Raw genomic sequence first — 25,090 nt, forward strand, 5'->3', positions numbered from 1 at the left:
GCCCTTCCCGTGCAGCCCCACCGGAGCCTCGCCTTTAGGCATCCATGCAGGAGGCGGCCGCAGCTGCCCGCCCGGGCGGCACACCACGATGCCAATGTCCGAAAACCAGCGCAGCTCCTGCCGCCCCTACAGAAACCCCGGTACCGCCCCAAGTCGGGCCCAGGCCCTGCCGCGGAGCTGTTCACCCGCTACTACCCGAGCGGCCCGGCCGGAAGGCGACGCCCTCCGGGAGCCGGTCGCTAGGGCAACGCGTGGGACCTGCTCTGCCGCCCGCACCGCACCGCACCGCCATGGGACCGAAGCGGCCTAAAACCGATGCGGTCGCCCCGGCAGTGACCGTGGGCAAGAACTGGGAGGCCGCGCTGGTGTCCGCCCACCTCGAGGAGGTGAAGGCGGCCGAGGGGAGGGCGGGCCCTGGGGCTTGAAGGTGGAGGGATGAGGGCGGAGGCAGCTCTCGCCGCTCTGCTGGCGTGGTGGTCGCAGCGTAGCTGCTGGGGGTCCGGTGAGGTGCCTCCGGGGAGAGGAGCAGACCCGACCCAGCGTGTTTCTTGCTTTCCCTCCTCGGTGCTTCTCTTCCTGAGGCTCTGGGTGCCAAGTTTCGGCTCGGAGTGAACTTCTCATAAACTGCTGACCAGCGAGGTTTGATGGAGGTGCTGACACAGCATTAACTGTAGCGTTGAAAATGGGAGGCTGTAATTTTCCTGCTTGAGTGTGTGCAGCTAAAAGGCGCTTTCCCCCCTTTTTCTTTATTTTCTTTTACAGCCTGCAAGGATCTCAAGGCATGTTTAGGTTTCCAGGTTCTGTGTAAGCAATGTAACTCTAATAAATCCTGACTTGCAAGAGAGAATTTAGTTTCAAAATAGGGTAGGAGTTTAGCAAACAATAATATTTACCTCGTGTGTGTTTATCTAGGGCTGCTGCTGCAAGTGAGACAAATGACTTCCATGGCTTCCTTGTGCCATGGGTTCTGTTATGCCCTGTTGAAAAAAAGAAAAAAAAAAAAGTTTTTTTTTCTTGTTGCTGTGGTTTTGGTTGTTTTGTTTTTCTTTGTTTTTTTAACATGCCAGCAGTTTTGATTGATGTACGAGGAGCTCTTGAGTTCAGGAGGAGGCTTTTAAACTGGCTAATTGGTTGCCACAGATGTCCAGAAATCTCTTAAATACTGAGTTGCTTTTACTTTCATTTGGTAGTAACTGTATAGTACAAGTTTAGCCAAAGAAAATCACTTTTTGAAGTAAGCTGCTAAGGCCATTGTTTCCTTTCTTTTCCCTAAAACATAGTTTTTTTCAGTAGAGTTCTAAGGTGCTTGAGCTATTTCTTGCTTATGAATCTCTCCCATACCTCAGGAGAGCCTCCCTGAAGCATGAGAAGGGGATGGAGGTTTAGTCTCCATCACCTCCTTAGTTCCTGGCCTTTCTCCCATGCTTACTAGCATAGCGAGGTGCCAATTAGTGATATTTTTTCTTTATGGGGATGTTTACTGTGGTTGTGGATATTGACCAGTGAATTTGTAGAACAAAGTGCTTTGTTTGCCCTGCTGCTGCTGTGTGAAATTTATTACATTTGGTAAATGCAAGCCATTGTACTGAAGTATTTTAAAAGGTAGGAGATAAAATGTTCAAAATGCCAGAATTAGGATTATTCAGGACCATGCATTGAGGCAGATGGAAAGAAATGTTCAAATGTTCACTGAATAGGGCAAGAATTCTGTAAGGGGGAGGGAGGGGAAATGTGATCACCTAATTAAAGATTATCATAATGCCTGTACCCATGGGGACTGAATTCAGATTCCTTGGTTCCTTAATTCTCTTACTGTCCAACTGTTTTCTGTTCCAGTTAAGCTAATTCCACTTTCTCTGTCTCACTGTAGCAGAAGTCTTGGGAGCATGGGCAGAACTGTCTCCCTGCTGCAGTCAGCTTGAACTCAGGTTTCTTTGATGCTGAGCAGCCACTGACATTTCTTACTGCAGGAAAAGTCTTATTCAGCTCTTACAGTCATGGGCAGGAGCTCAGCGCAAAACTGGCAAATGCCAACAAATCTGTTATGAGTAAGGATTCTGTGACTTGAGATTCATCAAGTATGGCCAAATGTGGGTATACTTAATGTAAATAAACATGCTCTGTGAAAGCACATCTTTGACACGAGTATGGCTGAGCTGCCAAATTTAGTTCCTTCCTCTTGAACATGGAGGGAATTGAATATCTTAATAACTTAATCACATAGGGGGGGTTTATTAAAGGATAAATGTGGTTGTTAAAAATCAAATCTCATTCTGCAAATAGTCCAACCATACTATCCCTACCCTACCCTGCCCTGGTACTTGTATAGCATACAAGATTTAAACGTGAATATATAAAGCTCAGGAACTGAAAGCAGCCTGTAAAAGAGAGTGTTGAGCATCTTTAATTCTAGGTGTCATCAGACACAGTGCACACAATTATTTCTTACTCCTGCTCGATAGTTGTATGCGATATGCATGCTACGTGTGTACATGATATGAATCTGAAATTACTTGGGAGATGGTAGGAACTCCTATCAATTAAACAAATTTCTCTTTGTGATTCATGTCTAAGGAATTTTAGATCTTTTACTTGTATCAATTTAGAAAATATTCTTTCCCTTTAGTGGAGTCAAACGGAATTTACTAGAACTGGTTTTAAATTGTACCAGATAGACCAAGCAATGAAATTTCACATTTTAATGTGTGTTTATGACTTGCAATATTTTATTAGTCTGATCTATGAAAAGGAGTCATTTTACCAGTGGTGTTAAGATTTTATGGATGGGAATGCTAAGTAAAATATGATTTAAATGGTATTTACTAACCAAATAATTGCTTTTACTAAACACACTGTAAAAACTGGCAAACAGACAGCTTAAAACCATGTACAGAGGAAATATGGATTTTGCAGAGCCCCACATTATAGTTTATATAAATTGCGTTGTTTGCAGTGTGCTACACAGAAGAACATGGGTCTGCAAGCTGTATTTGCTGCCAGATATTAAGATATTTTGATTGGCTTCACTGCAGGATTAAGTTACAAAATATAAATTAAAATTCTTAGTTTGAAACTCTGCATGTTTTAAGTAGTTCAGGGGTGATGTTTGCTAAGGGAAAGTTAAATTCTGGGCAAATACAGCCCTTGATTAAAATAACTGCTATCTCTCATGTTCTTATTATCTAGTGTAACTACTCATAGCACCTGAAAGCCACATTCTGCTCAGACCTGCCTTCTGCATAGTTTCTCTCAGTTTACTACCATTTTAGGGCCCTCGAATTGAACTGAAATTCAACCTTGTAAAACCATTAAAAATGTACTAAATGGGGTGGCTTCACTTTTCATAACTATTCATATTGCTGAAATTAATATTCAACTGAGCTTTGATATTCTTTAACCTGCCCAGATTATACAGCAAAAGCTCAGTGTCTTAAAATCAGAATCCCTTAGTAATCCAGGTGTATGCCAGTCAGCAGGTAATGAAAATGGACTTGCAGGTTTCTGAGCAGTGATGCCCTACACAGTTACTATGTTAAAGCTACAGAATCCCTGAGGAGCAACCTCTCCCAGCACTGCAGGGGGTTGGAACTAGATGATCTTAAGGTCCTTTCCAGCCCTAATCATTCTATGATTCTATGGTCTACTGATTTGCAAGCTCCCCCCCCCATTGTTAAAGTGAAGAGTGCTAGGTGTAATATTGTCCTTAGTGTTCAGAAATCACTAATTAATCTCATGATTTCTAAAGAAACAATCAGATTAAAAAAGTCATGCTGTTTGATGCTCAGATGCTTGGAAATTCAGTTTTCAACTGTTTCTCTTCAGCTGTTACTGTTAAATTTGGAATTGTGCTGCAGTGAAATGGAGCTATTAGTTGTGAGCCTAAGGAAAAAAAAAAACACCAAAACAGAACAAACTAAGTAAAAACTAACCAACAAAAAGCCGAAGAAAACCTCACCATTAAATACTATAAGCATAAATTATGCTGCAAAATGATGGTTACTTAGATTGCTTGGAAATGGCAGTGGGGTGTTTGATGTCTGCTTGATGCTTTTCCTGGGCAGAGATCTAGAAACTGGTACTGCAGAAATAAACAATAGAGCTGACTTGTTCAAATGCCTTATCTAGAGCTGCTGCCCTTTTGTGCTAGGAAATGAAGCAGAGAAAACGAGATGTGCTAGCTGCTTACTTGGAGCTTTCAGAGTTAGGGGGGTCTTGCTGGGATTGGAGCCCCTTCACCTGAGGGACATACAAGCTTCCCACATAGGTGGTTATTTCTAACACAGGAGAAGACTTCAGTGCATTTCAACTGTTGCCGTGGCTAAGAGTTTTAAAACGGGGTGGTGACAGTGTCATGTGTGACAGTGATTGTCACTGGATGTTTTACAGTGAGAGTGGTCTGGCCTCCCCTGAAGTGGAGCTTGGTGCAGATGGTTTAAGGAGTATTCGGTTACCAACACCATGTTTCCAGCTTCATTTTTTCTCCCATTGGTGCTTGAATCAGCATTGTTGATTCTGTGGGCTGTCTACTCCCTGCATTTTGGTTGTCATTTTTCACAGTACATAGTGCTTGGGCTATACTCTGGATGGCAGCCTCCTTAGGCTGTTTCCATGCTTTTCAGTAGTTATTTCTATGTACTTTAAGCTGGGAACCTCAGTTCAGGTAGCCTTAGGGTCACTAATCTATCCTCTTTCAGATCCTTTCTCAGGTCTCACTTCTACAATAACATTTGAAAGAATTAAACTAAGTAGAGGAGCAGTTGTATATTGAGGGAGAAAATATTTTTAAAGTAACCGTATACGTTTTACTACTTTTTCTTCTCATTTTTATGTTGTGATTTTAGGTGGTGAGCTGTAGAAGCAGGGTCTGTTTCTTCTCTAGCCTTTCAGTGCCTTGAACATTAAGGATACTGTTACAATATTGATAATATAAGGGCAATATTGCAAAAATAATAATTTTTAAGGTCATAAAAGAGCATAGTCAATTAAACACCTTAAACTATATACTAACGCTGCACATTCACTGTGCTTAGTGACTTCAGTTGCTGTTCCCAATATTCAGCCCTTCTGAAAGGGCTTCATAATCAGTCAGTCTAGAAACAGATGAGTGGGAATTCTGGATTGTTCTCTGGTGTGTAGCTGATTTTGGTATTTCTCTAGCTCCATTTCCCAGGTATTGTACCTTTTTAATAAAAACAATATATTTTTAGTTATTTTGCAGCTAGGGAAATCAGGAAAATTCTCTCTCCATTGCCTGTAATGCCTTTCTAAGGACTGCATAAGTAACGTGAAGAAGAGTCTCCTTGCTTAAACAGAACTCTGAAGTGCTTGGGAAGCATTAGAGGGGCTAGAGAATAAAGATTTGGAGAAGGAACCTGGAGATGGAGGAAGCTGGAAGTGAGATTAGATTCTAAAACTAGGGATTAGCTGGACAAGGAGACTGAGGATGAGAACTAGGGGATCAAGGAATGCACAGATGGCAGGAAGCATTACAAGAAGCCGTGGGAGTCAGATGAGGAACAGAGTGGAAATGGAAAGAGAAATGAGATAGGGACAGTTGCGACTAAGGGATAGAAAGATCGAGACAAGACTATAGGGAAACAGGTTTCACAAACATTGTTGTGGGATAGTGTTAATCAGTACTAGCAGGTTTAATTTGTGGGTACCAAGATACCAGCATGTTTTAAGGAGGAACTGAAGAAGGCATAAGGCAGAAGTTTTAGGATGCTCTGATGGAGATTTCTTTGTATATCTGAAGAACTGCAGGAAGTTGTGGAGGTGGGCTCTATATTGCTGTTGGACCATATTTCTAGCATCTAGATTAGAACCTGACATTCCTGAGTCTTGCTGCTCTTGTGCTGTCAGCATCTGTCTGTGGGACTTCCTGGGCCCAGTTCCCTTCTTGGTGGTCCTCAGCAAAGCGTAGTGGTATCAGTTGTTTCATTAGCCCATGTCATGGATGGATGACTGTTCAAAGGTGGTGAGCCCTAGGAGCACCATGACACTGCCACACAGGGGCATTTCAATCTCAGTTCTGAAAGTGTGGAGAATTGTGCATTTGTACACAAGTAAATGCTCTCTGTTCAAAGAATGGCAAAGTTTTCTGTCCAGTTCTTGGCAAATATACAATGACAACTTTTAACATGAATTCATTGTATATGACAACTTTAACTGCAACTCCTGTGCGTGTGTTTTGATGATAATATCATAATATCTAGTTGTTTTGTAGTGCTGTGCACCAGTAGCTGTCTTGGCAGCTTTAAGAAGGAGAAGGTATTGTTGTCACCCCCCCCCAAGTAGAAGGAGGGGGAAGAAATACAGTGTATAGTCCCTATACAGGCTATTGTTGCTGCCACTTCTCCATTGAGCAGTGCTTGCTGCCTCAGGTCAGTGGGACACTCTCATGAATTCCATCGTGTTTGCATGCTTCTAAAGCATCAGCAATCTGCTTGCACTGTCCTGCATTTAAAAAGTTTAAAGTTTCTTTTATGCTGCTATAAAACATTAAGGAAGTTTATGTGTGGAACTATGGAGCCCTTTTGGGTTAAGTATCTGCCAGTGGCTACTTGCAGTTTCAGAAGATCACCCTTAGCAATGAAGGTAATCTTTTCCTTGTATGTCATACCATCTACATATACATCTACAATCATGTCATGCCATCTACACGTGATGTTATGCTTTGATATCTTAAGAGTATGACAGTTTCCCTCCATGCAAGCATTTACTAGTTTGAAACTTATGCCAACTGTTGCTTTCTCTCATCCGAAGTCATCAGTGACTCAAATTGCAAACATTTAGGAAGGCCTTTTTTTCAGCGAAGAGAAGGAGCACATGAAGAAGGGTATAGTAAAACTGGAAAAAGAAATTTCTCCTTCTACCATTTACATCTAACTTTGTTTTGGAACCATCCTTTCCCTCTCTTTACCATCAATTCAGGTTTTGTTCCTCTTTTTCATAAGGACTTTGTACGTAATACACACATATGAAAATATTTCCATCAAAATCCTAGAGTTAGAGCCCTCTCTGAAATTTGTCTTTCAAACCTTTCCCTGCTAAAGTAGTATGTGAATCTGCTTAGCCTGGTCCTGATCAGTGTGACACCACCTTGAGACTACCTGGAGCTACTGAAGCTCTTTCCATATTCACCTTTATGCAGTTTTATTGGTAGCTTGCAGTTTACACGTGATTTGATGTAGAGTACAACCCTTGGAAGTGCTTATGGTTCAGCTGCCACTGATGCTGATAAAGAAGACTCTGAAGTCAGATGTAGATGTGCTGGAGATAGCCACTCACTTTGTGAAAGGGATTACAGTAGGCTCAAGCACAAGAAATGGGGAAGAAGAGTAGCCAGAAAAGTTGCTGCAATAACATTTGGAAGGTTTTGCAGATGGATACCACTAAATGATGTATTCCAATCTTGTCTTGTTTTGCATTTCTGTAGTGCTAAAATCAGATCATTTTCATTAAAATTTGTCTATTTTACTGCAAATGTTTGACAGTTCCTAGTGGTTTTAACCTGTCAATTCCTATAGTGAAATATAATTTGCCTTTGAAAAATTATTTTTCTTAGTTCACAATACTTGGTGAAAACGTCCAAGAACTATGTTGTGCATAATTAAAGCTTCATAAAACATCATACAAATAATGCTACAGTCTTTAGGAGTTAGTGTGTGGGCATTGTCTGATTCCCTGCATGAGGGAGCTGGGAAATTATTATTACTACTACTACTATTATTATTACTAGTATTACTATTACTACAGCAAATAATCACAATAATGTTCAATGGCAATAATGCATATTTTGAAAGTTCACTTCTTGTTTGCTTACTGAACTGTCAAATGACATTTAAAAGTTACTTTCTTTTTGCGTGATGGTAATGCAGCCGCTGAGGTTTGTAGAGGTTGTTAGTTGGCGTTTGGGGTTTTTATAGGATAATGCTGCCACCTGATGGCAGAGATAGTTGGGACAATGTAGTGCATGCTTTCTCGGGTTTTATACATTTTATTTCGATGTGATTAATACAGTGATGTTTAATACGTCTTAAAGGCAGTAACCATCTCTACAGGATTAGTCCTTGAAACTGCAGAGAAGCAGTTTTGTCTGCTTGAGGTTTAATACCTGAAATGTTTTATTTTGGAAAACAGGATGACTGGAAGCCTAGCATTGCTTTTGTTGTTGGGAGCAGAACTGAGGATGAAATCCACACCAAGGCCCTGTCTCTTGCTATGCGGGTGCCACAGCGGAAGCTCTTCAGCGTCGTAACACGTGAAGACATTCTCACACAGGTATTCCAAGAAAGGAACTTTTGATAACAAACCAAACCCTGAATCTCGCTTCTGTATACTCACTTCTTCAGTCTATGGTAACTATACATTTTCTATTCAATATTCAATTGAAGGTCAATATTCAATGTGGAAGGTTTAAAAGTTACAGTAGTTCATAGGGGTTAAAAAATAGAAAAGTTTACTGTCTAAGTTGGTCTGTTCCTTGTAAGTAGTGAGGTTTTGTTGCAGACTTTTCTCCAAGCTCCTGAACACAAAAACTCCCTCACTAAGGTACAGGGGTACCATAAGATGATTCCTCGTGTTTTGGAGTGTGAGTGTAGTGTTTGTAAGAGAGAATAATGAGTAAAATAATATGTGTAAACTTCCAATCTTCTCACAGTAGAATGCTTTATTTTCTTGCAGATCAGAGATTCAGGGAATCAGAAGGGAAAAAAGGTTACAGATGTGCCTATGTACTATGAGGTAGGTGAAAATATGTATTGCAAAGTCGCTGTTCTTTTACTCTGAAGCACATGCAGCTGTGTGATTGTTATGCACACCTGAGTAAGTGGATATTGCTGGTAAAAGCACTCGACCATCTAGGTGCTTCAGCTGGTTTCTTTATGTGATACCAGCAATGTTCTTTTGGACTGCTGATCAAGTAAAGGTGAAGATGTCTTTCCAGGGGTATGAGTTTTATTATGTAAAGTATGAGAAAGCTGGGGCTGTTCATCCTGGAGAAGAGAAGCTGTGTGGAGACCTCAGAGCAGCTTCCAGTATCTGAAGGGGGCCTACAAGGATGCTGGAGAGGGACTCTTCATCAGGGACTGTAGGAACAGGACAGGGGATAATGGATTCAGACAGAAACAGGGGAAGTTCAGGCTGGATATAAGGAAGAAGTTCTTTACTGTGAGGGTGGTGAGGCAGTGGCACAGGATGCCCAGAGAAGTGGTAAGTGCTCCATCCTTGGCAGTGTTCAAGGCCAGGTTGGACAGAGCCTTGGATGGCATGGTCTAGCGTGAGGCATCCCTGCCAATGGCAGGAGGTTGGAACTCAATGATCTTAAGGTCCTTTTCAACCCAAACCATTCTATGATTCTATATGTTATGTGGTCGTATTTTGATGGTGGTGTCACAAATTACAGAAAAATAATTAGATCCTGCTCAGATGCTCCCAGGAATTGAGAGACTTACACCTTTGTTTATAGGAATGCGGTCCTATAAATGAAACCCCATCTCTGTGTGCTTGTATCCATTATAATCTCAGTTTGATGTTAAATTCTACCCAGGTTCATCTAGTGGGGCATGTCAACAGCGTTAGCAACCATGCTTATGCAAAGAGTACTTCCTCCTACTTTGTTAATGTTTTACTTACAGTTTGCGAGAACTTATAAAATCCTGTGATTAATTAGAAGATTGTTTAAAATTTTCTCAGGTAGTTTTATGGCCCTACAGACCTGGAGCATAAAGAATTTTGGATCCCTCTAAAAAGATCTTGTTTGCATTTTAGTCCTGCAATGACTAATAAACTTTTTATGTGTCTCAGGCTTTGGTGGACTGTATAACAGGTCTTTTTAGTTGTAGTCTGTTTTTCAGTAATGCCAGACTACTATCTGAACAAGTCCCTTTGGAATTATTTACCACTGACATGACTGTGAATTTTATGCAATTAACCCTCTTCGTTTAGGACTAGCCTCCCAGGCAAACTCACCCTTATATTACCTGGTATATGAAACCTCTTCAGTCCTACTGACAGAAAGATTCTGAAGTCTAGCTCTGAGCAGCAGCTTTGTATGATACCTGTATTTAATTACTAAGAGCAATTTTGCTTGTGAAGTGGATACCTATTAAATTCCAGCTGTCAGTGCTGTGTCTCATTAGCTACTTACTTTACTCCTCAAGGACATTTTTTTTTTCCTTCCCTCCTTTAGCAGAGAATATAAAATGCCTGTTCTGACCTTTTGCTTGGACTCAGTTTCCGTTCTGGCTGTAGCGAATTAGAAGATTGATCGTGTTGCCACGAGCATTAAGATCCTGCCTCTCTGGGCAGAATTTGCTCCTGAGCATTCACCTAAAGTACATGTGCAGCTTGTGCTTTCAGAGTTTTCACTACAGCAAGGAGAAACGAATCTGAGGTTAGCAGAGGAAACAAGGTTGTGAAATGTTCTTCTGAGAGCATTTCTGTCTTCACCGCATACCAATTCTTTTCTCTGTGGTAGGATTCAACATGCTGGCATTTCCACAAGAGCATATTCTTTTTTAGGCAGACTGTAAATGAGATTCCCGACATTTAATGATGTTTGAACATATGACGTGTACATGTGTGTCAGTTTGGGGATGATGACATGCACAGTAACGTGGTTATTAGTGGTATTAATAGTAACACTGGTACCCATGTCACTGGACTTGCACATTGAATCTACTGAAATGCAGGGGGTTTTAATACATTTCAGTGCAGAGGTCTGCAGCGCCTGCAAGACAGCAAACTTTAACTGACTGCTCTTGGTATATTGCAGGCTAATTATATATTATATACCTGTTGCCTACTCTAAATTAGTTCACAGTTTCTATCATCTTACTGTGTTGTATTTCATATCACTTCTATTGTACAAAGTGAAGAAGATCAGAGCAGGGTTTATGAGCATGTAGCTAAAAGATTTCCAAATCCAGGAGAAAGCGATATGTAACACTTTTTCTGTCTCTTAGGTGACCTGATGGGAGTAGGAGTCCTGAGAGGTAATTTTGTGTGAATTCTAGTGCTAAATTAAATTATTTTAGACTGATTTTTCTCGTAAAGATGCCATGGAAATGTTTTTTTTCTTTGTGTATGGAAGGGAAAATGGTACATCTCTGTATCAATAAATCTCATAATTAACTTATCATGGACAGTTTTTCCAACAGAGAAAAATTAAAATCAGGGATTGTAGTGATAGGACAAGGGGTGATGGGTTCAAACTGAAACAAGGGAAATTCAGGTTAGATATAAGGAAGAAGTTCTTTACTGTGAGGGTGCTGAGGCGCTGGCACAGGTTGCCCAGAGAAGTGGTAAATGCTCCATCCCTGGCAGTGTTCAAGGCCAGGTTGGACAGAGCCTTGGGCGAGATGGTTTAGTGTGGCTCTCGGATAAACTGAGATGCTTGGGATGAAGGCTCGTGGAAGGCTGAAGAAGTCCCAAGTGGCAGACACGAGCAGTTTTGTTTGGATGTAGATCCTAGATTGCTGCCTTCAAAATGTGTCCTTGTGCTTGTGAAGCCAGCAAAACTGAAGTCCTGTAATAGCAGTGTCCTTCCATACTGCTCTGACTCATCTCCAGGATAAGCCACGCTGTGTAACCAAAAAGGCTTAATTGCAATCAAAATCATTAATCTATATTTCACTTCCTGTCAAGGATTAAGATATTAATTCTGGTTTCTCACAGCAAAGCTCCTACCCGTAGTTGTCAAGCTGAAAAATACAATCAAATCAGGTGCCAAATACAAATCATGGCCCATTCTCATCCTGGAATTCTGTGGGACTGGAGCAGAATAAATCATTCTTAATTGTAAATAAATCATAAATATTTTCCAGCTGGGTAGATAGCTAACTACATCTGCATTTTGAGGCTGGGAGGCAGCATGAGCAGCATGCACTGCACTCCTGAGATCCTTGAGAACAGATAGAGGTGAACATAAGTTAGAAAAGCTCCTAAACATGGTAGAATTTTATATCCATGTATATATGAAAGTATATGCATAAAAACAAATGCTTTCTATGTTCTTCACAGTTGTAGTTGGCAAGGGCTGTGTAAATGCCTGGTATTTTAGGCTTATACTGTTAAGGTTTACACTGTTCTGGCTTACAAGGGGTTTGAAATGGGAGTTACATCACTTCTCTGAGAGCTAACTTTTCTGGTCAGGTATGAGGATTTCAGACTTGCTTTTCAAGTGTAAATATAATCTACTTTCCCAAGAGACCACAGTGAATGCTGCCGAAGTAAATGTGTATATATAGGGATGGCAGTGCTTTAAAACCTGCCTTTTTGCAAGGTTCTGTTGATACAGTTGAAGATAACAGCTTATGAAGGAAGCTGTGCAACCATATTAGCTGTTGGTTTTCCAAATATAAAGCAGAATAATCACTACTTGGCCCTAGTTTTCCTGCATCTTAATTGACTCTTCTGCTGTTTCCATATAATACCAGACCAATGCCATGTTAGTGATATTTTTCTTGCCAATTAAAAGAAAAAATCTGTTACTGTCCTTATCTCTGCTGGTCTCCTGTCCCAAGGAACAAGGGATAGGGCAAGAGGAAGCAGCCTTAAACTGTGCCAGGAGAGTTTTAGGCTGGGTATTAGGAATATTTCCTTCCCCCAAAGGGTGGTCAGGTGTTGGAACAGGCTGCCCAGGGCAGTGGTGGAGCCACTGTCCCTGGAAGTGTTCCCAAACTGTGCAGGTGAGGCCCTCAGTGACATCGGTTAGTGGTGGCTTTGGCAGTGCTGTGGAACAGTTGGACTTGATGGCCTTAAAGGCCTTTTCCAACCTGGCTGATTCTGTGACTCCATGACTCCATGTTGTCTTGCTCTTATTTTTCTTGCTCTTCTTCCTTACATATGAAATAGTGATGGCTTTTAAATCAGGCTATCCTGTTACCCATCTGATTTCACTGAATTATCTCTGTTTGATTCTTGCATGTGACAAGCAAGTAAACATTAGCTTGATATAACATGCTGGAACTATTAATATTTAAACAGAATAGAATATAGTATTTTGATTACAAATTGTTCTGCTTCTTGTCATCACTGGCTAAACACAGGACCTGTTTGATTCTCCTGTTGACTTGCTTCCAGATCTGCATGGCAAATGGTTCTCATAAAACCTCCCTTTATTTTACCTCCTCGCTAAAGGGAAGGTAGTGTCAACTCAGATACTTCAAACTTCTGGCCTGATAAAAGCAGGAGAAGTGCCAGTTTTTCTGCCTGAGTCAAGGTACATAACAGCCAACCCGTATCACCAGGCATATTGAGGCACCAATCTGGTTGTGCAGTTTCAACTAACAAAGCAAAGAGACGCCGAAATTAAATCCTTCCACTGCCAAGCATAATATGCACAGTTTTGCCATTAAAATCCAGTTCAGCTGAGTGCTTCCATATAAATCTTAAATTAGTTCATGCTTTGTACAGCTCATTTTGAGAACTAAAAGGTTATTGCCTAGAATAGAATATTGCATGGGTTTATAATTATTTATATGGTACATGGACTTTTTTCTTTGTTTTTTTTTTTCCCTAGGACTGTGATGTCAGAATCCTTGGGAAATTGTGTAATGCTCACAGTACTTCCTGACTTAGTAGGCAATAGGCTGTAGCAGAGACAGAAGGATTCTTGGGTTTTCTAGGTGTAAATGAAACAGATTCCTTGCCTGTCACTTCCAACACAAAATACATAAGCCAAGATATTAAGAACTTTTGTGGGATAATAAAACATTACAATGAACAAATGAAGGAGAGAGAAGTGGAATGAATTTAGCCAGGAAGCAGTAAATTTAAAGCAAATTTTAAGCATTTCTGTGAATTAATGCTTTGCTAGAAGTGTGTGGAATGTAGACCTATGAAGTAGGGGTTGTTGGTGGTAAACTACTTGAAGTGCTGATGGTGTCATGATGCAAAGAGAAGATCCACTTTAAATTGGAACTGTGTGTGTATGTTTATATTGTATTCTATATAATTATATCATATAGATTTATGTCGTATATACTTTTAAATATGTGTGTGTGCATGTGCATAATTACTCAAAACTGCCTTCTATTACTCACCCCAATGGCATGAATTTCATTCAAGAAATGAGTTAAGAATAGCTATTCTGTTGCTAAATAACTTTTATGTTATCTCTCAATAGGTCTTGAATACCTTTTACCTTTCTATTATCTTACACCTTTCTACTGTCCCCATTTTAGACTTGCTCATCATTGTCTTCAGGGAAAAGACAACAAAGAGAAGAGGGCAGTGCTGGGGACAAGGAGTAGTTGAGGATTATAGTAAATGTGTTAAGGATTATAGTAAATACCTAGGGTAGAAAAATCGGAAGTCTTGAGTTTAGCTTGATGAGAAAACAGAACTCTTAGTGTCACAGACATAATGCTTATGGCAAGGACTGTGTTCACCCAAGGAGTGTACAAGCTACTGGGAGATGTGCAGCATGTGGAGCAAAGGCTTGTTAGTAGTGCCAATGAAGAAAAAAGGTTCAGAGATAATGCTAGTCAGGAGTGTTTTTAAGGAAGCCTTTTGGTTTCTTATGGAAACATACAATTAAATGTGCTGTTTTTGTGGAGGTGTATAGATTTTGACAAAACACCATCCGAAAGGCTGGTGATCAAAAATAGGCTTTATCAAATCTGGAGATAATCATATTAAACCCCAGCCTTCTCAGTCTAAAAATGCATGTGAATAGAATTCTATTTTGTAATAAAAGATTGTTTTCATTGAACTGTAGAACAAAATTAATTTTAAAAGTTGCTGTAAAATGGAACAGCTCGGGAAACAAAACTTGTCTGGTGTCATTGTTTTGATGAGAGGGTTTGACAGTCAAAACAATTTTGGCAGCCATACTGAATGGTGAGAAGGGTAGAAAGATTTAATCTTATTTTTCATTTTAGTACAGAACAAAACAAATACTGCAGGCTCAAATGGTGTAACAAAACGGAACAATTTTCCAGTCAGTCCTTGTCAAGTGCTGTTGTGTGGATGCAAGTTAAAAGAATTTTACTGCAGAAGGACTTGGCCCTTACACTGTATGAATATGTAGAGGATTAATGCTCAAGAAACAGTTGGGAGTTATTAAATGAAGATGCCTTTTAGGGAGGTACTTGCTCCAGGGAAGGGTAAGGAACTTTGTATCCTCCTGTGGGCACTATATACTCATCTGTTTTCAGCTCTGTTGCATCTGTTACCAAGCTCCTACCAGATACATCATAGTACAGAACATAGTATGTTTTGTAAATAATCCCACTACATGAGCTGGTACATTTACCTGAGATATTTATGGCCTTCTGAGGAAAGTTTAATTACTTTGCCTCCTGGGTCCAAGTATTTAGTTTAGTTTACTTAAAACAATGATAAGGAAAAAATATATTAGCACAGGTTTAGCAAGTTTCACGACTCCCGTTGGTCTTCAGCATTTGTGACTATCAGTATGAATGAGAGTTTTGGAAGACTCCCAGTATCAGCTGAGGTTAGATTTACTCTACTCTTTATCTTACAGGAGACCTTTAAAAGCAATTCAGTTTGCTCTGCTGCCAACTGAATAGGAACAGATTATGCTATGCCAAACTGTTCCAAACAGATGCTGTCACATCCCAGGCCACAAATCTTTGGCCTCTTCATATGAACTGCAAACTTGGGCTATCTGCATTCCTCCTAGATAATGTTAAGATAGTCTAAGATTTTCGATATCTTGAGGATTTCACAAGACCTCACTGAGAAGAAGCTGCACGAGCTTCTGCCTTCATATTCAGCTTAATTCTTCCTTCATAATGCCTTTCACTGGTCGACTTTGCGCTTGCTAAATTGCTTGCACAGACAATTGCCTTGCTAGTACCAATATCCAAGAAAATAGATTATTGTTGTGAAATGCCTTCACATAACTTGGCTAAATGGAAAAAAAAATGTCCTGGTAAAAGAAAAGGCATGCACCTGGATTCACCTGCCTTTCCAGAACAGCTTAGTTCTGGAAAGAACTTGCTTAGTTCTGTCTTCTATGTATATGCCTGTACAGTATCGATGCCTTAATGATATAGGCCATCCTAGTGGCCTGAAAGGTATGTGTAAAGTAAATAATTCTAAGCCTCGGATAAGAGAAAAGGGATTTTTATTTCAAATACAGGAAACCCATGCCACCTAAAAAGAATAAAATATTACCCAGCATGAAGATATACCACCATGTTTTTGCACAAGTCTTTGCCATTGTCAGAGCATCTGATACTGCTGCGTGATCAGTAATGGCCTCTGTAGTCCTCTAAATTATCAGATTATATGCCTTCCATTTGGGATTAATATATTCCATGAGACTGAACTGTTGTTACAATGAACCAGTCAGTCCCAGAAACTGTAGTTTGCAGTTAGTTTCTAAAGGCTATCCAGCTCAGTATCCTTTTACAGGGACCCCTCTAAGGACAATATGCCAAGTTTAGAAGTTCCAGGATTTCTGAATGCTGAAGCTGGGGCTAAGTCTTGAGCTCCTGCAGGAGAGCAATCTGTGTCTTCTAGTCTTCTATTTCTTCAAATCTGAGAAGTTGGGTTTTATTATTTACATGAGACAATTGAACATATTAATCTTTCCATTTCATAATAGCAAATTTTCTTTATACTCCTGATTCTAGAAGCAGTGCCTTCTGCATGTATTATTTCACGACTCTTAGTTGTAATTATTTGGCCTGCAGCCATTCATAACACTCAAAATTGCTGACAATTTATTTTCTAGGAAAGAAACTTGATACCTTTTGAAATTCATCTATTTAAAACCTGCTTTAGAACACTGGTGGGACTCTGATTTTGCTTCCTAGATGATAAGGTTTCCTGCATGCATGCAGCTTGGTATAAAGTTCTCTGCTTTTCCTGTGGTGGTTTTGTTGAAATCTCTGAATAACTAGAGCAAACAGTAGTTATGTCTGTAAGAATGTCATCCTTAACTGGGTAGAGGGACTTTCTGGAGCAGCCAAAGGAAATGGTGTTCTCGGTTTTGTTGCCTTCAGGAATTTCAGGTGACTAGAACTGCTTAATTAAGGACAATTTTATGTAAGACGTTTTTCTCAAGTAGATCAACTAGTCCCAGAATCCTTTGTTACCAAAGGAAGAAAGTCAAATAAATGTCCAAAGCCCTGTTGCAGAACTGGATCCAGGAGGAAAGATCCTGCCTAGGAGTTCTGTGCTACCAAGCTGGCGAGGCCGTTTTGGCTTCCTGGCCCACAGGTTCTGAGGTGGCTTTGAAAACTCTGGCATGATGTAGCTTGATGGGTTCTGCCAGAACAAGGGCTGATGAGACAACTTTGCTGCTGAAATGTTTTTGTTCTGTCTCTGATTGGGTTCTCTTGCTAGCCAGATGCAATGTTAGAGAAGCATGACCTAAGTCCTTTACTTTTCTGGTGTTCATTGAGTGGATCCAACTGGCTGAAATTACTGGGGATAATTTACTTCTCAGAAGCATAAAATATTCTCCTTATCAGGGATTGTAGTGATAGGACAACAGGTAATGGGTTCAAACTTAGATAGGGAAAGTTCAAGTTAGATATAAGGAAGAAGCTCTTTACTGTGAGGGTGTCATAGCTTGCTCAAGGATGTGGTAAATGCTCCATCCCTGGCAGTGTTCAAGTCCAGGTTGGACAGAGCCTTGTGCGAGATGGTCTAGTGTGGAGTGTTCCTGCCTATGGTGGGGGGGGTTGGAACTGGATAATTTTAAGGTCCTTTCCAACCCAAACTATTCTGGGATTCTGTGATTCTGTTCTGCTCCACAGTGGAAAGACTTGCTGGGCAGTTTCATGCCCCTGAAATGTCAACATGTCCAGATTTGCTCATATTAGTGTACCTGTGTTTCTGAGCACAGGTCACAGCAGACCGGTCCAATCTCCCTTTTTAAAGAGGCCTGGGTTCTGTAGTTCTTCAGAAACCACTTCAGTGCTATTTAAGCTATTTCCAGACAGTCAGAGTGCTAAATAGAAACACAGAATCATAGTATCATAGAATAGTTAAGGTTGGAAAGGACCTTAAGATCATCTAGTTCCATCCCCCCTGCTATGGGCAGGGACACCTCGCACTAAACCATCTCACCCAAGGCTCTGTCCAACCTGGCCTTGAACACTGCCAGGGATGGAGCATTCACAGCCTCCCTGGGCAACCCATTCCAGTGCCTCACCACCCTAACAGGAAAGAATTTCCTCCTTATATCCAATCTAAACTTCCCCTGTTTAAGTTTTAACCCATTACCCCTTATCCTGTCACTACAGTCCCTAATGAAGAGTCCCTCCCCAGCATCCCTACAGCCCCCCTTCAGATACTGGAAGGCTGCTATGAGGTCTCCACGCAGCCTTCTCTTCTCCAGGCTGAACAGCCCCAACTTCCTCAGCCTGTCTTCATATGGGAGGTGCTCCAGCCCCCTGATCGTCCTCGTGGCCCCCTCTGGACTTGTTCCAACAGTTCCATGTCCTTTTGATGTTGAGGACACCAGAACTGCACACAATACTCCAGGGGAGGTCTCACAAGAGCAGAGTAGAGGGGCAGGATCACCTCCTTCGACCTGCTGGTCACACTCCTTTTGATGCAGCCCAGGATACGCTTGGCTTTCTGGGCTGCAAGCGCCCACTGCCATCTCATGTTCATTTTTTTTCTCATCAACCAACACCCCCAAGTCCTTCTCCACAGGGCTGCTCTGAATCTCTTCTTTGCCCAACCTGTAGCTGTGCCTGGGACTGCTCCGACCCAGCTGTAGGACCTTGCAATTGTCATGGTTAAGCTTCATAAGGTTGGCATCAGCCCACCTCACAAGCATGTCAAGATCCCTCTGGATGGCATTCCTTCCCTCCAGCACATCAGCTGAACCACACAGCTTGGTGTCATCGGCAAACTTGCTGAGGGCTCACTCAATCCCGCTGTCCATGTCAGAGATAAAGATGTTGATCAAGACTGGTCCCAACACCGATCCCTGAGGGACACCACTCGTTACTGGTCTCCAGCCAGACATGGAGCCATTGACCACAACTCTTTGCATGGGGCCAGCCAGCCAGTTCTTTATCCACCGAGTGGTCCATCCATCACATTGATGTCTCTCCAATTTAGAGACAAGGATGTCGTGTGGGACAGTGTTGAATGCTTTACACAAGTCCAGGTAGATGACATCAACTGCTCTACCCCTGTCCATCAGTTCCGTGGTCCCATCGTAGAAGGCCACCAAATTGGTCAGGCAGGACTACCCCTTAGTGAAGCCATGCTGGCTGTCACCAAGCACCTTGTTGTTTTTCATGTGCCTTAGCATGCCTTCCAGGAGAATCTGCTCCAAGATTTTTCCAGGCACAGAGGTGAGAGTGACTGGTCTGTAATTCCCTGGGGCATCCATTTTCCCGTTCTTGAAAATGGGGGTTATATTTCCCTTTTTCCAGTTGTCAGGAACTTCACCTGACTGCCATGTTTTTTTCAAATATGATGGCCAGCGGCTTAGCAACTTCATTCACCACCTCCTTCAGGACCCACGGATGGATTTCATCAGGTCCCATGGACTTGTGCACGTTCAGGTTTTTAAGATAGTCTTGAACCAGATCCTCTCTTACAGTGGGCGCAAGGTCTTAATTCTCACAGTCCCTGCATCTGCCTTCCAAGACTTCGGTGGTGCAGTCAGAGCTTCTGCCGGTGAAGACCGAGGCAAAGAAGTCATTCAGAACCTCAGCCTTCTCCAAATCCTGTGTAGCCAGTTCTCCCGAGAGCTTCCAGAGTGAGCCTATGTTGTTCCTAGTCTGTTTTTTATTTGCTACGTACCTGTAGAATCCCTTCCTGTTACCCTTAACATCCCTAGCCAAGTTTAATTCTAACTGGGCCTTAGCTTTCCTAACCTGGTCCCTAGCTTCCCGAACAACATCCCTGTACTCTTCCCAGGCCGCCTGTCCTTGCTTCCACCTTTTATAAGCCTCTTTTTCATTTGAATTTTCCTCAGCAGCTCCTTACCTATCCAAGGAGGTTTCCTGGCCCTCCTGCTGCACTTCCTTCTGGGTGGGACGCAGCACTCCTGAGCTTGTAGCAGGTGATCCTTGAATATCAACCAACAGTCTTGGGCCCCCCTGCCCTCTAGGGCTACATCCCATGGAACCTTACTAAGCAGGTTCCTGAAGAGGCCAAAGTCTGCTCTTTTGAAGTCCAGGGCAGTGAGCTTGCTGCACGCTCTTCTCACTGCCCTGAGGATCTCGAATTCGACAATCTCATGATTGCTGCATCCAAGGCTGCCCTGGAGCATCACATTTCCAACGAGCCCTTCCCTGTTGGTGAGCACGAGGTCAAGCATGGCACCTCTCCTTGTCGGCTCCTCTATTACTTGCAGAAGGAAGTTGTCTTCTACACAATCGAGGAACCTCCTGGATTGCTTGTGCTGGGCCGTGCCATGATTGATCAAAATGATTGATCATAGCATGCTATAGTCAATGAATCTACAGCAATTCAGAACTGTTTAATAGCATGCGTAAAGAAGTTTTCTTTGAACAAAAGAAATGTATCAGTATGACACATGCAGCTTTTGTTCCCTAGTCTGTCTTGAAAGCTGTCTGTGAGGTTTTCATGATACTGATGGCATATTGTAGTAAATGCAGGTTGCTTCCCACACGCACATATTTTATTTTTGTGCTCAGAAAAATACATTTGAACAGTAAATAAGAACTTGATTGGTGTGTGTAATCCACATAGTCTCTTGACCGAGATCTCTCCTGCTTCAAAGTGACTTTGAACTGTGTTACCTACTAAGGGATTTTAATTACTGAGGAGCTCTTCTAGAAACCATTACATTTCTTTTAGAAAGTGTTACGTGAGTCCGAGGTGTATGAGGTGGCTTGGATTTCTTACAGTATCAAGAACAAGAGGGAGCACAGGGGTTTAAAATGTTCACCCCGGATATAGGAAAGCTACACTCTGAAATGGGCTGACCACTATGCATACATAGCAAGTGATGCTACTGCTTCCAGGTAGTGATAAAACTATAAAGTTGATAATGCAATTTATGACTTTGAAAGCTTTTCTGATTATAATTTAGCTGCCACAATGGTTCTGTATATTGAAAAGAAGGCATTTCAAAGAAAGATACCATAAAGATGCTAGCTTTAAATGTTTCCCTAACTTTAAATCCATCTCCTGTCTCAATGGTGCTGTCATCTGCCAGCAGTAGTGTCACTTACAAGCATTCATGTAGTGTTTGAATAGCTTGAAATACATGCCCTTTGCACCAGGCGGCTAAATCTCTGCATGGTTCATACTGCCACCATATGAGATCAAATACTGCATCACTGAAGCCTTTCTGCACTTCACAAATGTGACCCCTGCTGTGTGAGGAATGCTAAGTTTCCTCTTCCTTTAAAGGAAAAGAGCCCTGCCTAACTGAGTTTGTCCATCCAAGTTTCCATGGTTCCTCACATAAGAAAAAGGTCATCACTGGAGGGATGAAGGACAGCCAATCTGAAATGAATCCACTTCATAGTATCCCAAAAAATTCCTTCTGTTCTCCTACCAAGTCTTTGTCTCAGCTTTTATCTTTCTTTAATTTGAGGCCCTGTGGATTCTTAACTGTTTATGCCAGGTGTCTGAATAAAACTCCCAGGACCACAGATGAAGTAAACATACATAAGTGTGATACATCTAGTTTCTTTTATCTACTATGCATGGATTGATCTATGTTCTGACTTTAAATTATCAGTGATGAGGGTTTGGTTTTTATTTGCTTGTGCATAAAGCAGATTTTACATTGCCGTATGCAAACTATTTGCTTTCTCTGTATTGCCAGATGTAGCGTGTTCATGTTGTCTTTGTCTTATCTGACTTCTCTTCACAGGCATGGAGCATACTTCTGTTAGATAGCTTGGTTTATACTTCTCTAATGCCACACATAAGAAAATTTGTCCTTCCAACCCACTCAGAGTCGTTCAGCTCACTATAGACCTTGGACTTGTCTTTTAATTTCTGCATTGTCTACCTACAAAATAGGAATAGTTATGATGCATTGCTTTTGACTGGTAAAATGCTTTGAACTTCTCAGGAAGAATGGGTTGTAAAAGAGTTGAAGCGATTCTTCTTCCACAAACAATAAATCAGCAGCTGCCATCAAGCAGGGTTACTATATATACTCTTTTGAGGAATCCTTCCAGAATCCATGTTTCCCCTCTATTGTTTTTCAAGAAATGTGCAACTCATCTAGGTTAGGCAATTGGGAAGCATCCCTTTCCATAGACTGTTAACACCACTGCTGCAAAAATACCTGTTTGAGATTGGTATTTTTCTCTAAAGGAAATCATTATGTCAGTTCTACCAAAGTCTCTTCCTTTCAGAGCACAGATTTGCGTAGCTAGCTTTGGGGGACTACTTGCTTTTGGAATAGCTACTAATTCCTAGTGTGCCCACAGTCTGGGAGTTAAGTTTCTTCGTAACACGGCCTTGATTTTCTGCCATGACTCCGAAGTCAGTGGGAATCTTTCCAGAAGCCTTCTATGGATGGCTTGTAGAGATAGTGGCCAGTAAGTAGTCTTACTCTGCATACAAAAGATATAAAGCAGAGCTGATTTTAACCATGATGTATTTTCAGGTTAGATACAAGGAAGAACAGGCTGGATATAGGGAAGAAGTTCCTTACTGTAAGAGTGGTAACACACTGGCACAGGTTGTCCAGAGAAGTGGTAAATGCTCTGTCCCTAGTAGCATTCAAGGCCAGATTGGACAGAGTCTTGGGTGATGTGGTCAGTGTGAGGTGTCCTTGCCCATGGCAGGGGATTGGAACTGGATGATCTTAGGGTCCTGTCCAACCCTAACTATTCTGTGATTCTATGTGTATGTTAAGGAGATCATCAGGTTTTTGGTGTTGGAGGGGTGGCATAATTGCTTTGGGAGGTTTTGTTTTGGTTGTTACTGTCCTTGTTGTGGGATTTCAGCAAAATCTGAATTTAAAGATATTTCTGTATTTTGCTTCAATTTGTATGAAACAATAATTTGGCATGTAATAGTCTGGATTTTGGCTGTTTTATTCAAAGAAGCATTTTTAGTGGCTACATTTGTTTACCTAAGTTTTACTTGAGAAGTGAGAATTTCTGAGCTGAGCAAGAAGCTATGAAAGCTCAAAGCTAATGGTGGTGTTTGCATTAGACAAGACACAGTTCAGTGAGATGCAGTGTGCACCTTCATTGTCTGAATGTTAGCAAGCAAAATTGACACCATATGTACCCACTGTAATTGCTCCAAGAGGGGGAAAAGAGAAACATGTCAGAACATTTGAGTAACACCTAATTTAGCCCATGGTTATAAAATAAAGCTGATGGTTGCTTAAAAACAAAAGTAGAAAAACATTATGGTTGTATTATTCCTCAACAGCGCTTCCTACATAGGTGAAGTTTATCACGGAGACAACGCAAGTGAAAAGAAACATATAACAACTTTTTATGGTATTTTTATGTTATTTTATTTTTTTCACAGTAAATAAAGTGGTTATGAGGCTCCAAGGAAAACAGCCCAGATGTTAGTGAGTTGTATGAAATTTAGTGGAAACAAGCTGTAAAAAACATAGTCATAAAACAGCCTGTCAATGCCACACATCTGGACAATGCAGCTGTATGTTCCTGCTGCTGTCATCGCCCGAAGAAAACTCAATAGCCTTATTTCACCCCAATTAGGCTGCATACCAGCAGAATCAGAATTACACAGGGAGGGGGGGATATTTTCATGAAGACAGACCCTCTCAAATTCCCTTCAAGAAGTTTTTATCCTTCATTCAGAGCTAGTGCCTCAGACGCTGGTTACTTTGCAAACAGCACTCCAAACGATTCCCCTTCATTTGCTATCTGTTCAATGTCTTTACGTTTATTACTTTATATTAAATAGTTGCTTGATGTTGCTTCTTTGTTTAAAGCCTGAAAAAAATGACATTTTTACTGTGAGAAGTGTCTGTTGACCTTTACATAAATCGTAGAAGTTGTCTCTGTTTTATTTTTGTCTCTCATTGTAGCAAATATAACTTCATTTGAGGTCTTAGGAAACAAAAAATAGGCAGGCATCTTACTGATACAGTGGTTTTCTGAACATGTGCTCATTTTCACCCATATGTTGTACAATGTGAGAGAGCATTTCCTCATTTCAGCATGCAAGATATGTGTCAAGTGCAATATTAAAATGAGTTATAGTTATTCTGTTTGTTTGTTTTCCTGCAGGTGTTAGAAGTAGCCAAAGCCCTTCTGGATAACGGTGAAGAAATTCCAGTAACACTAACTGGAAAGCTGTTGAAATTTCAACTGCTTTGTCTCAAAGAGAAGGACCTTCAGAGAAGAGAAGCTGAAAAGAAGGTACTATCGTATGCCTTAGGGAAGATGCTTAATTAACTTTAGGAAGACACCTCTATTCTAGTGTCTAGTCCATAAATTCAACTTTCTCCTCATGCCTAGCTTCCTAGATCTGTAATTGAAGAAAGATGTTAATAGAAATGTATCTTTTTTTTAAATTAATTAGATTTTGGGTAAGAAGCTCTCCATTCCTCAAATGCAGGTGAGATGGGGGGGGGGGGGGGGGGAAGAAAAGAAAGAAAAAATACACTGCAAGAACTCTGTGCTAGAGGGAGAAGCAGTTTCTTAGCACAGTCTTAGGCCCAGTAGAAAATAAAGCTGAAAACTTACTTCAGCTGAATGTCTCTTCTGAAGAAAAGGTAGGAAAAGTATCAAGGACAGATGCAGAGCAGCACTATGAAGAAGTTACTATCATGAATCACCTCTCCGTAGGAAATGTGAAGAAGTTGTCTTTTACATCCTCTGCACTAAGGCAGGATGAAATTTACATGAACTAATCCTGGCAGATGTTTGTTGAACCAGTTCTTTTAAAACCTTCCACTGCTGTGCTTTAGCTTTTCTACAGCAGTCAGTATTACTGCTTGACTACTTCTGCAACATAGCCATTTGAAAAAGGTTTCTAAGCGTATGAACCGTATCCAATTTAAACCTGTTACCTCTTTGTCTCTTGCTGTGTATAAGGACAACAGTTCTTCCCCTCCATTCTCCAGAAATCTATTACATATTTAACTAAATAAACCCAATTATATGCCATGGTTTCTAGTTTTTGATTATGCTTGTTCCACTCCTCTGAACTCTCT

The 25,090-nt window shown here is 41.1% G+C and overlaps 1 protein-coding gene across 1 annotated transcript in view; it reads left to right on the forward strand.

The window, feature by feature from the left end:
* The first annotated feature begins 281 nt into the window (after positions 1 to 281).
* The window catches only part of SPAG17 (sperm associated antigen 17), a 98,448-nt gene continuing 73,639 nt past the window's right edge, over positions 282 to 25,090 (forward strand). Inside the window, exons 1-4 of the mRNA XM_062618253.1 lie at positions 282 to 386; positions 8,143 to 8,283; positions 8,686 to 8,745; positions 24,162 to 24,293. Of these exons, the coding sequence (XP_062474237.1) occupies positions 291 to 386; positions 8,143 to 8,283; positions 8,686 to 8,745; positions 24,162 to 24,293 (429 nt within the window). The 5' untranslated portion in view covers positions 282 to 290. The remainder of the gene's footprint in view (positions 387 to 8,142; positions 8,284 to 8,685; positions 8,746 to 24,161; positions 24,294 to 25,090) is intronic.

Source organism: Pezoporus occidentalis, unplaced genomic scaffold, assembly GCF_034315485.1.
Source record: "Pezoporus occidentalis ecotype Australia unplaced genomic scaffold, CSIRO_AGI_Poc_V1 ctg104, whole genome shotgun sequence".
Taxonomy (NCBI): Eukaryota; Metazoa; Chordata; class Aves; order Psittaciformes; family Psittacidae; genus Pezoporus; species Pezoporus occidentalis.